Source organism: Sander vitreus, chromosome 23 (assembly GCF_031162955.1).
Source record: "Sander vitreus isolate 19-12246 chromosome 23, sanVit1, whole genome shotgun sequence".
Lineage (NCBI taxonomy): Eukaryota > Metazoa > Chordata > Actinopteri > Perciformes > Percidae > Sander > Sander vitreus.
In genome coordinates, this window is record NC_135877.1 from 6,659,873 (window position 1) to 6,677,166 (window position 17,294).

The window sequence follows — 17,294 nt, forward strand, 5'->3', positions numbered from 1 at the left end:
AGCTTTGTTGTAATGTAGTGTATTGGTAATGTGTGTACCAGCTTCATACAACATGTGTACTTTATGAAAGCGTAACTCTCGTCAAAATGCAACCTAAGGTCTTTTTGTCAATGTACCCGAGTCAAACTTTTGTTTAAAAGCATATTTAGGACGGAAGCACCACTTTTAAAATTCACCGTATTCTCGTTTTTCGGTCAAATGGCCTTTTGAATGGGAGTGCTAGGGGCACTACTACGATCACATCAAAATCGCTATTTTAGAGATGCACCGATTGACCGGCTGGTGACCGGATTCGGCCGATTTTCACGTGATTGGCCGTGACCGGCGACCGGCCGGTCAGTCTGACATGTGCCGATTTTATGCTGGCACCGCATGATTAAAATTGCGCAACATCAGCATCACACGTGCACACGCAGGGTTTCCACTATATGCAATGCAGCAGCGGCGCACTGCTGTTCATGAAATGTCATAAAGTCGTAATTATACACGGCTCTGCAGAGCCGTCTGCTCTACTGATCTCAGGTGAATGGTCAGCCGCTCTCTCTCCCCTCTGAGGCTGAACAACTGGAACATGAAAACCGCACTCACGCGGGTCCCGTGAAATATGACAGCTACAGTTTATCAGAAAATAGCGTTGGGCACACTGACTTTGATGAATTTACTGTTTATCAGACCCCAGATGAGACAAGAAGCTAACGTTAGCGAACGCTGCGGTCCCTCTGCCTCCGACGCCCTGCTGCAGGAGACACTGTATTCCTCCGACACGCTGTATTAACGTTACTGTTTAAAACGCTTTCCAGGTTAGTGGGGATGCATACCGCTCAAAACCAACATTAAAAAAACTTAGTAATCTTCCCTCAGCGTTTAGTTTTGTTGCTAAACTGTGTGTAAAATAAGCGGTGACGTTAAATCGTCTCTTTCAGGTAACGGCAAACTGAGGTAGGCTACCGTCTATTTGCGGGTAACCATCCGTAGCTAACGTTAGTAGATAAGCCCGTTGACAGCATTGGTATTGTTCATATTTATGCACAATGACAAATAAAGCAAACTTGCTAAAAAAAAGGAACTACACGCTGTTTTCAGGTAACATTAGAGTTGACGTTCAAACAGTGAGCGCTTGTTTAGCCTGGCTGGACATGTGGCAGATGAGAAGAAACAGACTTATTTGGTGACAAAGCAGAAATGCTTCTGTTTGAGAAGAAAAACTTGCCATTGATGTACAAGTGATTGCAATAGGCCTGTGTGTGTGTGTGTGTGTGTGTTTTGAGAAATATCTTTATACTGCAAAGTTATATTTATTTTATTTGTTTATCTGTTATTTATATATTATTTTATTGCCATTACCTGTTTTCATACAGAAGTTTAGTTTGCTAAATATATCAAATACTTTTTGTTGGATATTGGATGTGAAAAGAAGGAAATGGTTCTTCCATAACGTCACACTTTAGATGGTGTGAATTTCGCACACCAGGAGTAATTTATATTTCGGCTAAAATCGGTATCGGCTGGTCAAACTCAATAAAAAAAAAAGAATCGGCCTAGAAAATTGTAATTGGTACATCTCTATTTAAAACACTAAGAAGGCTCGACGCAACATTTAACTTTGCTCGAAGTATCACCAGGGGCTCTACACATGAACTCCAGCATTGACAACATTGTTTGTGTACACAGAGTTTACTAAAAAGAAAGGTTTTGAACAACTCACTTTAGCTGTTGCTTTTTCCGGTCGCCGTCATCTTGCCAGTCAAAACGTGTTGATCTCCGAATGCAACTTAACAGGGAGGGGAGTAAAGATGGAAAGCTCCTAAATCTTAGTTCCATATAAATGCACGGATAATTTGTTGTTTTGTCGTTAGTGAAACACAATATTGACCTTGTAGTTGAAAAAGGAGCCTCATATAAGAATGACATTTCCTCCTATGGAGTCGCAATCAGAGATCAACTGTTTTTGACTGGCAAGATGGCGGAGAGCGGAAACAACAACTGCTAATGTGAGTTGTTACAACTAGAGTAAACTGTGTACACAAACAATGTTCTCAATGCTGGAGTTCATGTATAGAGCCCCTGGTAATACTTCGAGCAAAGTTGTGTCGAGCCTTCTTAGTGTTTTAAAAATAGCGAATTTGATGCTATCATAGTATTGCCCCTAGCACTCCCATTCAAAAGGCCATTTGACCGAAAACGAGAATACGGTGAATCTTAAAAGTGGCGCTTCTGTCCTAATTATGCTTTTAAACTAAGGTTTGACTCGGGTATATTCACAAAAAGACCCTAGGTTGCATTTTGGCGAGAGTTACGCTTTAACTTCAAATAGTGCACATGGTTTAGCATAAACAAAAAAAAAAGCAGAGAAGAGCGATAACTGCCTCCTTGATTACCACAAGAGTTGGCATCACAACCAAGAAAGCACAGCTTGAGGTGTATTAACGGGAATAAAAGCACAGTTGGAGGGTGTCTGTGATCAATCAGACTGCCTGGCTGAAATTGCCCATGAAGGTTATTAAAACCCTATTATGGGCACATCACACAGGTGGGGCTTATGCGTGCAGAGCGCTGGTCGTAAAAATGCAAAATTACTGCCAAATGTGGGCTGCACTTAATCCATTTCAATATGCCTTCCAGTGTCTACAGCTCACCAATTTATAATCTACCTATTCATTGCGATCAGGGTCATAAGCAAGCTCAGTTGTTGAGGACAATGAGGAATCACTGGTGTTCCCAGGCCTGCTGGGAAATGTAGTCCTTTCAATGGAGGGCTAGGCAATTATGTGCCATGGAGGGTTTTGTTTTTGTGGAGTTTCATAAAAAGCAAAGAGTCAGATTAGCACACATTCATCTGTACTTTGCACACAATTTGCCCATCGTTACTCCAGCATGTCCTGGGTCTGCTCAAGCAAAGTTGTCTCTAAACTAAAGGCAAGCACCCAAAGCACATCAGCTGGCCCAAGTAAATGTGAAGTTCCTCCTACTATAGACGGCTGAGCCCCTTATTAGAAAAATTATAGAACATGGACAACACAATCCTTTCCAGAAAACACTCATACATGTTGAAGGGCAACGGGAAGCAAGGACAAACAGTAAGGTCTCTGTTGTGAGAAATTCAAGACAGACACTCTTGCTGTGTCCTTGAACCAGACACTACACTCACAAAATCACACAAAAGGGGGAAATGACAAAAGGAACTGGAATAGACAATTTAAATCTAACAAAAAAGCAAGTCAGGTGTATTGATTATCGTTAGATTTCTGCTACTTTCCAGGAAGAAGAGACATCTGACACCGTGTCTTTTCATTATTACTGGTAGTTAGAGACGCTGGATGAGCTGTGTGCCAAGTGCCCCAATACAACTAACAGTTTGCTCTAAAGTCTCCAACTATATTGAAATCTATTCAGAAAGTGAAATACACATTCTACAAGGTTACAATTCTACTGTTAGGGTCTTAGTAGCAACTTTATTTTTCTTCTAATGTGCGTCTTGGTGGCAACTTTAAAATTGATACTTTCTTTAAAAAACATTAAGACTAAGTTATGCTTTTGAGCCCGGAAATTTGCATTTCCGGGCTCTAGTGATAGTGCCAAGATAGGAGCTAGTCCAAATCCAAACAAATCCAGGAATCAAATGTTCTTTTAGACACCGGTGGGTGACTTAGCCGACGCTACGTCAGCAAAGAAGGTTGATAATGTGGTAAACTGTGGGATTCGGCTTGTTTCAATGATGCAAAAAGACATGAATATGTGCATAAGTAATGATTAGACTTGTGCTAAAACATCTGCAGACTTTGTTACAAGATGATCAGTTGGATCTCTAACACGGTAGAAACGGTAGCTGTTCAGAATGCAGATGGCCATAATACATTGCGTTATAAATGTCTGTCTCTGCACACCATCCAGTTACATAATCTAATCACCCTTGGCACATAGAAATTAACTCTGCTACTTCTACTGTAGTTTGGCATCACAACCAGTGCTTAATATTGTATCACATGGTGCAGAGGGAATTTCTGGTATGAACATTTTGGAAATAAAGTACTGTAAAGCATGTGTAAGAGCAGAACGATTTTACAAGCTATATCAACAAACTGGATTCGGTTTCCAGTTTCGACACTTCGAGTCTGGCGTGACACTTTCTCCTTCTTCCTTCTGCCAAAACAGCCCTCAGGCATTAAGGGGTTTTAAATTATGAGGGAAGAATTGCTTGCTGCCAGGAAAATTACTGCTTTTGTTTCTCTCAAAGACCATTAGTTGGGAGGGTGGGGCTGGTTAATTCATCCCAGCCCTGCCCCATGTCAGTGCATTTAGCAACAAATACACAGAAAGGTGGACGTGGACAGATTAGGTGGTTTGCAGCTGGTAGAGTGATGACTCCTGAAATAGTCTGTCCCACGAGTCACTGTGTTAGACTCTGGTTCTCCTCCTCACAGATGCTCCTCATGCCTCCAGCCAAACAGCTATAAATCCCCACTCTACTTCCACCTCTGGCTCTCTGTGACATTTCATTGACGTCACAGGATGCAGTTTATTCCCCGGAGAGGTGAGCGCACCTGGGACACAGCGGGATGGACGTGCAGAGACTAGAGCAACAACAAGCTCCAAATCTGCTATATCAGATATCTTTTTCAATGAGTATCTGAACATCTTTTTGACAGGTTCTTAGTAAAATTGTTTGTGTTTTTGAACTTATCGCTGAGCTATTTGACTACATCTGGTACCAATCTATCAATTTAGTCATGAAGGGAAAAAGGTCATTTCAAAGTTTGAGAATTGATTAATTGTTCAGACCCGGATATACCGAGGCAACATAGCACTACTTCCCAGCACTACTTTGTTATCGAGTTCTGATGTGGAAGTAGTATTAGTAGTAAAAGTCTCAAAGATCTTTCCGCACAGACAATATATTCACTCTACATATTTATTACATTTGGGAGCATAAACAAGAAATATAGTGCCTAAAATGCTATGGCCCACGGAATGGTTTTAGCTACATCTAAGCTTTTTATTTTTAAGGCGTTTAAAACGATTAAAAACGTTTAAAACGATCCCCGTCCACACGAGAGTTTTAACAGCAGAACTAAACCCTGTCCATATTAACATGTTTGACAACGCATATCACATGACCATTCACATACACTGGGCATGCGTGTGCCGGTGTAAACAGGAGGCAGATTGTCTGATGTTACTTTGCGGTTGAAAATTATGGATGTATAAGTTGAAAATACAGAAAATACTTTGGAGAAAGAACAACAATGGCGAAAAGTAAGACCGGGATTTATTTGCTTGGACCGACAATGAGGTGGAACTGTTACTGAACGGTATGTAAGCCTACCTAACCGATAAGACAGACTTGATGTGCGTCGTCATTTCCAAAAGGTCTCCGTGTGCCTGTCCAGACAACAAAGCAACCCCTTATTTTTCAAAACAAAAACGGGGTCAGCAGTGTTTCCAAATGTCTCCGTTTCAGGGGCTCGGCAACACTGCAGTATTGTGGACACAAGGTGTAAACTTAGCAAAAGATAGTGTAGATTTAGCCTTAGTTGCATAGTCATGTCGTATGCGACATGACACACTAAGTTGTAGCTCTTCCGACACTTTACCAGTTTAATAATCAGTGCAAGGAATGAGATGTAGTAATTCTAAAGAAAATATGGAAGTCTGGTGAATTTTTCTAATATTGATAGCTTGACTTGCCTCTAATATTTTCCCTTTACAAAAACACCATACATCAAGAACTAGCAGGGCAGGCCGTACATTAGTCACAAGCTGAAAGCAATTGCAAGACTTGATTCATAAAGTCAAAAAGCTTTGAGAAAGTGCTGGCCCTCTGGTTAAGATGACAGCAAAATCTTTCAGAATCTCTGTCTCTTTACAAGAAGGATTTCAGGGGCTTCAGTGCTCTCTGGAAGGTGTTTACACAGATGGGATTTTTACAAGGGTGCAATTCAGGCAGATAACACCATTGCTGTTCAAGGTAGAATGAAAGGTCACAGCCACAGTTCACACCTGTGGTCCTGTGCCAGGAATAAGAAGCTCTTATCCTGCTTTTTAAACCAGCTAGAGGTAGAGATAATGGTGAAATAGAAAAAGGAAAAATGGTAACGTAACGTCCCTTTTAAACAATGCAGTGTCTGTCTGAGCCATGCAGAGGGCAGCATGTCTCTCCTTGTTTTGACCACTATTAGCCCAGAAAAACGATGTCCATAATTACATATAGGTCTCTGAAGGGAGGTTTTGAAGCCAGGTGCATTTGGTCAGGCTGTATCATTCTAGGAAGCAGTACACACTTGAAGCAAAGGACAAGAGGGCAGGGTTGTTGGCAAAGTTAATATTCACATTGGAATTCATTTCTAAAAACTGGATAAACTTTGTGTCTTTTGTGTCTTACAGAATCAACATATCGTCATCAAGCCAACATTGACGATGAGGTTGTCACCATGGATATCCTGGACACTGCAGGGCAGGTGAGCCAAATGATCCCTAACCCTAATCCAAACCTGTGTCCATATTTGTATTCAGGAAGTCAAAACAGAAACAAAGACTTGAGTTCTCTTACACAATCTTCAACTCAGCTCTGATTATAACTCGAACCCTGAATCAACTCTAACCCTTAGTCAACTCTGACTCACACATTTGGTCCATCCCATTTGGGATTAAAAAAACATAGCTATCAAAAGGTATCTTCCAGTAACACATGCACAAAACCAAAAGAAAAACACATATTACATTATATGTATCTCTATAAACTTTCAAACATATAAGTAATATTTTAAATACATTGTGACACCCTATAGCAGAAAAAAAGGAATCTTGATAAAAGGCCTTTTCCCCTCTTCTTCCAGACTTTCTCCAAGTAACTGCTTACTTCTATAACAACAAAGTAGTATGTGTTTCCCAGTAAAAAGAATGGAAAACAAAATTAAGAGTTTAACTTTTATATTTCTTAACGAATAGTGAAAGGGCTCAACTTGTTTCCAAGCAGCTTGAATGCTGAGGTATCATGATCTTTCCAAAGTTTTTGACACAGTAGATCATTGCCTGCTCTTACATAATATAATTTGTTTGTTACATAATATTGGCTTTGATATTAATGTATGTAATTGGTTTAAGAACTACCTATCAGAGAGACAACAATATGTTAAATTGGGAAGCTTCAAATATGGAATTTTTAACAGAAAGTGTTCCACAGGGCTCAATCTTAGGTCCAGTTCTTTTCACCATTTATATCAATAATATTTCATCTTTGGTAAACAGTCATGCCCATCTGTACGCAGATGACACAGTGCTGTAGTATGTTGCCGATTCTGTTCATCTAGCAATTGAAAAGTTCCTTTAATATTCTGAAAGAAGCTCTTAAAGACCTAAGACTTGTACTAAACGCTGATAAAACAAAGTGTATGCTATTTTCCAGAGCCACTGATTATACTAACCTTAATATTTCCACTAGGATTGAGAAAGTCACAGAATATAAATATGTCGGCATTTGGATTGATAAAAAGCTCTTTCAAATTTCACATTGATATTCTAGTGTGCCGACTCAGGCAAAAAGTCAGCTATTTTTACAGAAATAAAAGCATCTTCCTCATGTTTTGTAGAAAAAGGGTTGTAGAAGCAGTTTTCATGTCAGTCTATAAAATTGTATTTTATATGAAAGTGTTGGGTGGTCTTCTCTCCAAGAGAGACGTGATACTTACTGGTATCTCTTGATCTATAAGGCCCTTGTTGGAAAACTGCCATCTTACCTTACAGAACTTCTCCGTTACTCAGAGGGACATTATCAGACTCGCTCTACTGACTGGCTTTTGCTTCATGTTCCATAAGCTCGGACTGAACTTGGAAAAGTCTCCTGGAACAAACTACGGCACTTTCTTAAAATCAACTCACAACTCAACACACCTTTTGGACAATTTAGAAATTTGGTTTTAAACCTGCAAACTTCTACTTGCTTTACATAATTGTACTTTGTTTTGTATCCGTATTATCCTAAATTTATCACATTTTTTTTTTCAATTCAGGTTTTAAAGTTGTATTGTCTTTTTATATCTTTCTCATGATGGTGTATTCTTTTCTGTTTTGTCTTAGTAATTATTCGATGACATTACAAATGAGGGCCGTCCCTCAATGATCTTTCAAATTTAAATAAAGGTTGAATGAATGAATGAATGAATGAATACATGTTGACCTTGCCTTTTCTTACAGACGTTGACACTTTTGAAAATACTTTTCAAAGAGTTGTTTGAGTTTGTAGGACTGGATATGAGCCTGAATGGCACTATAAGATGGCCATTTCCTGCAATCTGGCAAAAACATGAACAACAGGGACTTGGCCATGAGGGAGAGCTTGCGCAAGTCCTCGGGCTGAAGATAAATATGCTGCACTGCTGCGTAGGTGTTCTGCTGGCGGCTGATTTCCCCTGCGACACTTCAGCCAAGTCATCTCTCTCTCATTATATTGTGGTCTATTTTCAGCTGGCATTAGGATGAGGTCTGAATGTTTCCAGACACGGCTTCGTTGGATGTCAGGCCTCTCCCAACTCTGATTGTATCAAAGCATTGTGCTAACTCATGATTTGTGGAGGTGGAGTCTTCTTTGTAGCTAATAAATTCCAGGTTCAAAAGTCGGTCAGGTATACAAACGTCAAACTTTCTTGTCTGCCCTCTTGAGGGATGTGGTATTTTTTTAAGCTTCCTCTAACAATAATTACGAGATCAGGATCTGTGTGCCTCCCTCCAGTCAGGTTATGATTTAAAGTCTGCCAGATGACCAGTTAAGTCCTGTTATAACCAGAGGGACTGTTTCTGCTTTAAAATGATCAAATTACGAGCACATGCCTGAATGTTCACTTTCCTCAGAAGGATGCAGAATTCGTTTCTGGCTTATCCAGGTCAGGGAGAGAGCAGAAAGAAAGTAAGGAAAGTTAGGAATTGGAGAAAAATGCTTCCCCATAAAGAAATTAGATGTGTTACATACGTGAACATGGCTTAAAACTGCCAAGACTGAATATTTTTATGTTCAAACGCAAAAAAGGCATCGAAAGATCAAGTGTGCAGGGACTGAAAATGGCTTCAAACGTCGTCTCACTGGTTTCAAAAAGGTTAAGAGTTACACAATGTAAAGGAATAGTTCTATATTTTGGGAAGTTCACTTATGTGCCAAGAGTTAGATGAGAAGATGGATACCACTCTTATTCTGTATGGCAAATATAAAGCTACAGCTAGCTGCCGGTTAGCTTAGCACAAGGATTGGAAATGGGGAAACCGGTAGCCTGACTCTTCCCAAAGATCAAATCCAGCATCTTAAAGCATAATTAACATGTTATACATTTTTTTTAATCTTTTTTCTTTTTCCGTTTTTACCTCAACAAATGTCTTGTATAAACAAGTTGTGGTTTTACAGTGGAAGTCAATGTTCCTAGGTAACAAATAGTCTGGTATAACCCCGTCTTTTTCAATTTTGTATGGATTAAACAAATGAAATATTTATATACACATACATACATACATTATTTAGTGAATTTTAGAGGTGCCGGTAGGCAGATTTTATACCACACCATGTTAGGGTTGTCCCCCCCCCTAAAAATATTATTAAAACTATGCTGTGTATTGTAAATAACATAATATACTTAAAATAATTGTGTAAGTAGCAAAACAATAAACGCAAAAAATGCGTTTTAAGTTTAGAAACATTTTAAATTAAATTGCTTCAGCAATTATTTAAGTATTTATTCACTTTAAACATCGGATGAAGCAATTCTCCCAAATACAGATGCAGTGCAATGCAGTCATTAATAAATTACTGTAGTCTGTATGAAATTTACGCCCATGGCTGTAGCTTTATATTTAGCATACAGATATGAGAGCAGTATCGATCTTATATAATTCTCTGCAAGTGAATTTACCAACATATCAAAGGAATCCTTTGAGAATCTTCAAAATTGGAGTTACAATTAGTTAGTAACCCAATTCTTTGTCTTCATCTCAGGAGGACATCCAGCAGAAGGAGGGGCACATGCGTTGGGGTGACGGATTTGTCATTGTGTACGACATCACAGACCGGGGAAGCTTTGAGGAGGTGGCCCCACTCCGAAATCTCCTAGAGGAGGTGAAGAAACCGAAAAATGTGCCTTTGGTCCTTGTGGGCAACAAGTCCGATCTGGACCATGTCCGGCAGGTCGGCACAGAGGAAGGCGAGCGGCTGGCAGCTGAAATGGCATGCGCCTTCTACGAATGTTCAGCATGTGCCAATGAGGGTGGCACTGTGGCAGAGGCTTTCCATGAGCTGTGTCGCGAGGTGAGGCGCCGCAAGGCCATGCAGGGCAAGGCCAGACGTCGCAGCTCCACCACACACGTCAAACAAGCCATCAACAAGATGCTGACCAAGATCAGCAGCTAGGGAAGAGCCACACTACGGTCTGATGACACAATAAATGTACATTTCTTCTCATGTAAATGTTTTAAACAATTTTTGGCTCTGAAATGGACGCTATGTGACAGATTTAATGTGGAATGTGTTCTTTACTTATACTCGGATAATTTTTTCAACAAAAAAAAAGAAAAAAGGTCCCAAGTGCAATCCCTATTCCCTCTGAAAGAGGTAAATCATGTCGGGACTTCAGCATGGGAGCCTTAACGGATGATTTCTTGTCCAAACATTTGAGCTCATTCGAATCAAAATAATCCTGTATACTGGTGAGATAGGAGATGCTTCATGATCATACATGATCCTGAGGTTTTTATCCTCTCTAACTCTTTAAAATCAATAAATAAGCCACATGGCAGTCTGAAAATGATGCATGCAAGCCATCCTATTTAGCATGCAAAGGATCCAAGGATTTATTGACGTTGAACAAGAAAATTCGTAGTTTCCTCTCTGTATCTTGTCTGTAGGAGGATATTGTGATGTGCTTCGGCCCACATGCGTGTTCGGTCAGCAGTGGTCAAAGAAAAATGAGATCAGAGAAACGCTATTATGTAAAAGTAGATCCACTGTCGTTAACTCATGTCATCCCTAGAAAAATCCCCGTAGCTGTTAATGCCTGTCCTTCAAACAAACCTTGTAACAAAGTCCACTATGTTCTGTTGACATTAAATGTTTTGCAGTGCACTCATGTGTACTCAAGATATTTTTCTCAAGGAACCAAAGCACAGGTTCAGAGCATGTCAAGGCTAGGGATGTACCGATCCGTTACAGATATCAGGCCGATTCTGACTCAAACAGCTGGATCGGGTATCAGTGACAATGGGGCCGAGCTATTCAATTCCACGTTTACAGTATATACATTATTTTTGGGAATTTTATTTGTTTATTTGTTGCGGCATTTAAAAATGTTTTACACTTCAATTGGAATTCCTGTTGATTTTGAAGATTTACTAAGTTGTTGGTGCGCCATTTATTTTTAATAAATTACATTTTGTTTTACAAAGTTCGGAAAGCAATGTTTAAGTCAAGCCTGACTTACACATAAAAGAATGATCCCAGTCACTTCCGTACAGAGAGGCATACAGCTTATTAATTAAACACCGGTATCGGATGGGTACTCGGTATCGGCCGATAGCCAGCCCAGGTATCGAAACTGAAAAGTCAAATCGGTGCATCCCTAGTCAGGGCTAATGATTCCTACAAAAGGGAAGCAGTCGCGGTTTATCCCAACATGTCACATTCCAAGGATGTTCCCGTCCTCCCTGTTATTTTAATACTGTAAACTACAGTATGTATGATATTGCCTCAAGCAATGCCGTGTGTACAGAACTTAAATGGCATCTACAGTAGAAGATACTGTAATTGTTGAAATGGAATGTTTTTTTTCCTTCTTTATGTATGTGACCTGTATGATCAAAACAACCAGCTGTGCACTTGAAATTAAAAATAGATCTATCTCACCAGTTTTCCTCTTAATGACTCCATACGTTTGTTTGACATCAATGTAAATGTCATCGCTGGGTGCATGATGTTCTACAGAAGCCCTTAGTGGTGTACTAAGTTTAAAATAATAAACATTGTGATTGATATGGACGCCTTCAGTCTGACCATCAAATGTCACATGTACATAGTGACAGTCTCCAAACGAGCAGAGCAGTGACGGTTTAACATGTAAGTTTATGTCCACCTCCTGAAGCTCAGAGAGCCAGGAGGACAGCTGAATGAGGTGAAAAATAGGGACAATGCTGGGAGGGAGTAGCCTATTTTACAAAGAGATCCAACAATACTGCCATAAAGAAAAAAAACATTTATATAATGTACAGCATGAAGACATTACCAATGTGTATGGGATCTGACAAAAAAGGTATCGCTTAAAATGTATTATTGCGTCGCCAAAAGGTGCAGTGAAAATGTTTGGATGCACCTAAATGATGTGCTGGTGCACCTAAATGAAAATGTTAGGAGCACCAGTGCAACACATTTAAGGTTGGTCTGGAGCCATGCAGCATTATTTTGGGCAATACGGATTTAAAAAAAAAATAAAACTTAATTTTTACTGCCTTGAAGCCTGTAAGTAAAACCTATTCCATCTAATGTTCTTACTTTCGCCAAGAAAATTGAACTGTTACCCACTTCTGGCACAGTACTGTAAAAAAGGAAACCTCCCACTCAATTATCCTGTTATTTAGAATAGATTGCTGACTCAGGGAGAGGACATAAAAACAAAAAATGCTTTCTTTAGTTTGGGTGAAGCAGAAAGGAGTGGCCCAGCTTTCTGGCAAATAATTACTAGAGGCAAAAATCCCATAATAACCAGGGAGAGGAGCCACAGTGCTCCTCCTCATCCTGACCAGTTGGAGACTATAAAAGGACAATTCTAGTTGTTTCTCCCCTACTACTGCAATATGAATTCTGACTGTTTAAAAGATGTTTTGAACCCAGTTGTGCTCCCCTTTCAATTCCAAACAGCACAAATTAAGTTAGTTATGTCATCACCATAAAAACAAGGCGATAGTCTTGCTGTGTCACACACACAACATAAAGAAGAGTGGATGTGGTGAGATTGTTGCATTTTTACTTCTGACACTCAGCTCCCTTTACCCTCCAGCTGTTTTGAATGCTGCTGGAGTTTTGACCGTCTGCTGTATCAGCCAAAGGGTCATACTCCAGATTTGATGCCCCAGGTGGCCAAAAGTCTCTGTAGACGTTGTGTGCTGTGCAAGAACAAGGCAGTGTGCACACAGACACACATCATTTCTCCACGGCATTAATGGAAATAACCAGACATAACATTTATCAGACAAAAGAAATTGAGCAAGCTTTTTGTGGTGGACACAAACAATGTGATGAATGCATTCCCCCACTATTTTACGTGTTTTCTATTATTAAGTTAAAAACAATGATGATATTAATTAATTTGTTTGGCAGCAAAACAAGCTAAAAACACAACATTGACATACAGTATTATCCCCTTATGAAGTTGACATGGAGAACATATTCGTAAACAGTTAAAAAACCTATACTAGGGATGCTAATTTAGATTTTTTTTCTGCCCAATAGTTGACCCTCGTTAACCCATCATTAACCAAACACAAAAGTTTGGGTTGTAAAACTAAAATATTGAGCTGAAAGACGCTAAAACCGTAGCGCTGTTAAGCCGAAGGGAAGTGCAGAGCTGGTTGATAATTCTCTGTGGATACATCCATACAAGCAACCCCTTTTCACATTAAAACCTAGTCATTTGACCATCTTTACTATCAATATATTGATGAGTGCAGGTTTAATAAACCTTTTTAGATTAAATGATCATAAATGAAAAAAGTTACTTAGATATAACTCCAGCTCTACGTGCATGGCCTACAATGCAGGGTTTTCCCGTGCCATTATACGGCTTATAACTGTTTTTGCACACCGCCTAAGCATATGAACGTAAAAACAATGTGGAGAGCATTTGGACAACGAGCAGACCGTTATTATACATTAATGGGGCCGACGCACGGGGCGGGCGTCGGCTCGTTGTCTTCGGCACACACATGTGAAACAGTGTCACAGCCACACACACGCATCATGCATGTTGCAAACACAGCAGCTACTGCAGCCGTCACGTTAGCAAGTGTGCGGTGGAAAGACATATTGAAAGAGAAAGGGGAAAAAGAGAGGGAGGCGCGTTTGTCAACGAGTATGAAGTAGAAGAAACGTTATAGCTGTGAACGTAGCAGCACAGTCTGTGTACAGTTCATGTGTCGCTAACGGTGAATAAATGCTACAACTCCTCAAGAAGCAATACAAGTTATCGTGTCTTCCTTGCTACCTGCAAGTGTAGGGGTTAGACACGGAGCTAGCAAAAACTTCAGCACAGACTCACTTTAGGGTGGAGCAGCCATTCTCATTTTAGTGACAAAACTGCGCCCAAGTTTTGCCTCTCTCTCACTGCAACCACTAAACTGGATGCAAATATTTACGTGATGACATCACTAATATACAAATGAGCGCTCTGAAACTTGGTGCAAACTTGGGTCGGGAGTTCATGGCAGTGTGGGCCCACTCGTCAATCTCCATCGCTCTGAAGAAAGACAGACACGTGGTGGCTTTGTTGGAAAGTGCAGCTGCAATGGCTAAGGGGAATGAGCGGGAGAAGCACCAAGGATTGATCCCACACAGCTCTCATTTCCAACAGGGTCTTTGCTTCTGGGTAGATGTGACGCAGGCACTGCCAGGCATGTAAACGTATGACTGCAACTTGCTGGGGTTTGAGTTCCGCTCTCATCTCCAACATCAATATGGAAGGTAGATGGGAGGAAGGGGCAGTCAGAGACCAAATGGGGGGCACTGACCGTGGAAGCAGAAAGAGAAAAAGACACTTTTTGACTTCTTGGTGAAACTTCACAGTAGGCTGGGGCAGAAATGTTTCCATCCTGCCTGCGATTTGGCTCTCTGTGCATCACTATGGTTTAGACTTGTGGATGATATTTCTGTAGGTGGCATTTTCAAACTCAAATACAATTGAATCCCCTGCTGCCTCTTGACTGGTTATATACTCCAAAACAATCACAAACAGCGGACGTGGAAGTGTAAGATTGTCTGCATATCCATGACAGATATGTTCACAACTGTTTTGTTGGTGGGTGCAATCTGCATATTCACAAATGTTTTGTTTTGACACAAATCTGGACACATAGCGCTTCCATGCAAACCTCGAAAAAATATTATTTTTTACTGTTATGCAGCAGTGGGTTTTATCTGGGTTTCTCACAAATATCTACTGTCTGCCTGAAACTCGCCAACATTCATTGCATTATTGTCACACTGTACAGCCACTCCAACAGCTACTGTAGCACAGCAGAGAAGAACAGAGAGTAGTGGTGCAGTCTTTGAAAATGGCGCTCTTTGAATAGTCATGTAACGCATCCTGTCAGTACTCACAGTTCCTTGGAAACTCAGAAAGCGGTTACCACACAGTGGAGAAACTGTCCTGACGCTCTGTCCAGGTTCACGTGCAAAGCTCCTCCTCTCGCGGCGCAAAGTCCTGACCACTTGTACTGCAGCAGCGTCCCGGGCAGCTATCCAGAAATCCCAAAACACTAATAAAACCTATTTTCTTTCTAACGTCTATGTCCAACGTTAATGTCCACATGAATCCATACTTACTCAGAAACTCCGGCGACATCAGGTTTCCCACGCAGGGCTCTCCTCATCCAAGAAAGTCAGGGTGACAGCTAAGCTAACTTTAGCTGAATTAGCAACAGTCCACGCGCCAATTCAGCGAAATTACCAATATGGTCCAGCTGCGGCTTGCAAATTACAGACAGAAAACGGCTCCATGTAAGGCTTACTTTCCCGTTTCACAGGGTTACAAAACAATACAAAACGTCTGGCGTTCAACTTAGGTAACGTATAACTTTACTAAACAAAAAAACCGGCGTTTAGTCCCTAGTTCTCTGTTTGTTGTTCTCGTTAGACCCACCCATCAAAGAACTCGGTAGGTTCCAGCTGCTCATCACTGATTGGCTAATTAAAAAGGCACACACCTAACTGTAACCAATTACCCTGTTGCACATGATGGATTCAAGTACTGTGCTGAACGGAGGACACTTCAATTGCTTCATGAAACTATTTATTGAGCCATATTAATGCCAAGTTATTATACATAATACATTACTTAGCCACTCCATATTTTAAAATGTATATTAGTAAACGGAAATGCCTGTCAAACCAAACAAAGTAAACAAAATAAGGGTACTATATCTGCAAGCTCTCTTAACACCCCCCCCCACACACACACACACACACTCTTTTTCCAACCTGTTCCTGTTTGTTTTCTTTTTTCTTTTCTTTGTAAGTCTTCTTTTTCAGCATTGTGCTTAGCTATAGTAAAATATTCTGCAAACACGCTTTGACAGCATGTAACTCTCTCTCTCTCTCTGGTGATGCTACTAACATCTCTGGAGGGAAAGGAGCATCTCTAGAGCAAAATTAACTCCCATATCCTTTCAGAGGCTGATATCCCCATGCATTCTGTTTAGATATGCAATCATGGGGAAATGAACTGTACAGTGATTTCAGCAAACTCACATAAATAACCATGGAAGAGCACTGACTGACAGACTGAGATAAAAACACAGCAGAAGGAAAATGTATTGTTGACAAACATGCATAAATCAAGTCCAGAAAGTCAATAAAAGTGATTCTGGATGTTCACATGTACTGTATGTGTATTTCTTATGAACTTATTTGGCAGCAGACGTTCTCGAGACCCACTTGATTAAATTGGTCCATTATAAGGCAGGGGGGGGGGGGAGAGAAAGAAAAGCATCAGTTTCATAGCAGAGGAAATGAAAGGCCTACAGAGAGGGGTAATGTTCTCTCTGTAAACAGGCAGACTGTCCAAGGCTCTTCTCTCCTCTTCAGTCCAATCTCTTACAAACAACATATTTCTTCCTTGAGTGGGCAGGAGATACAATGACAAGCTGTTTAAGTTGAACTTGGAGAGTTTATTTCCAAAGTGCTATACAGTATGCACTATATATCCGCTTTAGGGGAGAAAAACATCATTGCCTGAAGTTCATTATTCAGTGTCTTTTACATGTTCTGGAGTATCCTGAAAGTGAATAAGTGCAATTATCAAAATGGGAAACTATTCCTTTAACTGGTAGTTTTGATAGCTTCAATGGAATTCCCCACCAACATGAATACATACTGCTATGGAAGTAATATAAAGTGCTGTGTGGTACCGTTGTTGGAGCCATAATAAGTCTATTGGTATTTCTTCATTTCATTGTAAAAACAAACACGATGATTTGTATTTACTTTATTTTTTATTTCATTTCTAACTTGTTAAATTCAATTTTGGACATTAAATCTGGAGAAATAACTTTAGATAATT

General features: G+C 40.2%; 1 protein-coding gene across 5 annotated transcripts in view; it reads left to right on the forward strand.

Annotated features, from left to right (window-relative positions):
- rerg (RAS-like, estrogen-regulated, growth inhibitor) overlaps nt 1-11,871 on the forward strand; it is a 47,314-nt gene extending 35,443 nt beyond the window's left edge. For all 5 annotated transcript variants that reach the window (XM_078242737.1, XM_078242733.1, XM_078242735.1 and 2 more), the window contains 2 exons: nt 6,382-6,455; nt 9,974-11,871. In XM_078242737.1, the coding sequence (XP_078098863.1) occupies nt 6,382-6,455; nt 9,974-10,384 (485 nt within the window). In that variant the 3' untranslated portion in view covers nt 10,385-11,871. The remainder of the gene's footprint in view (nt 1-6,381; nt 6,456-9,973) is intronic.
- Nucleotides 11,872-17,294: the final 5,423 nt, after the last annotated feature.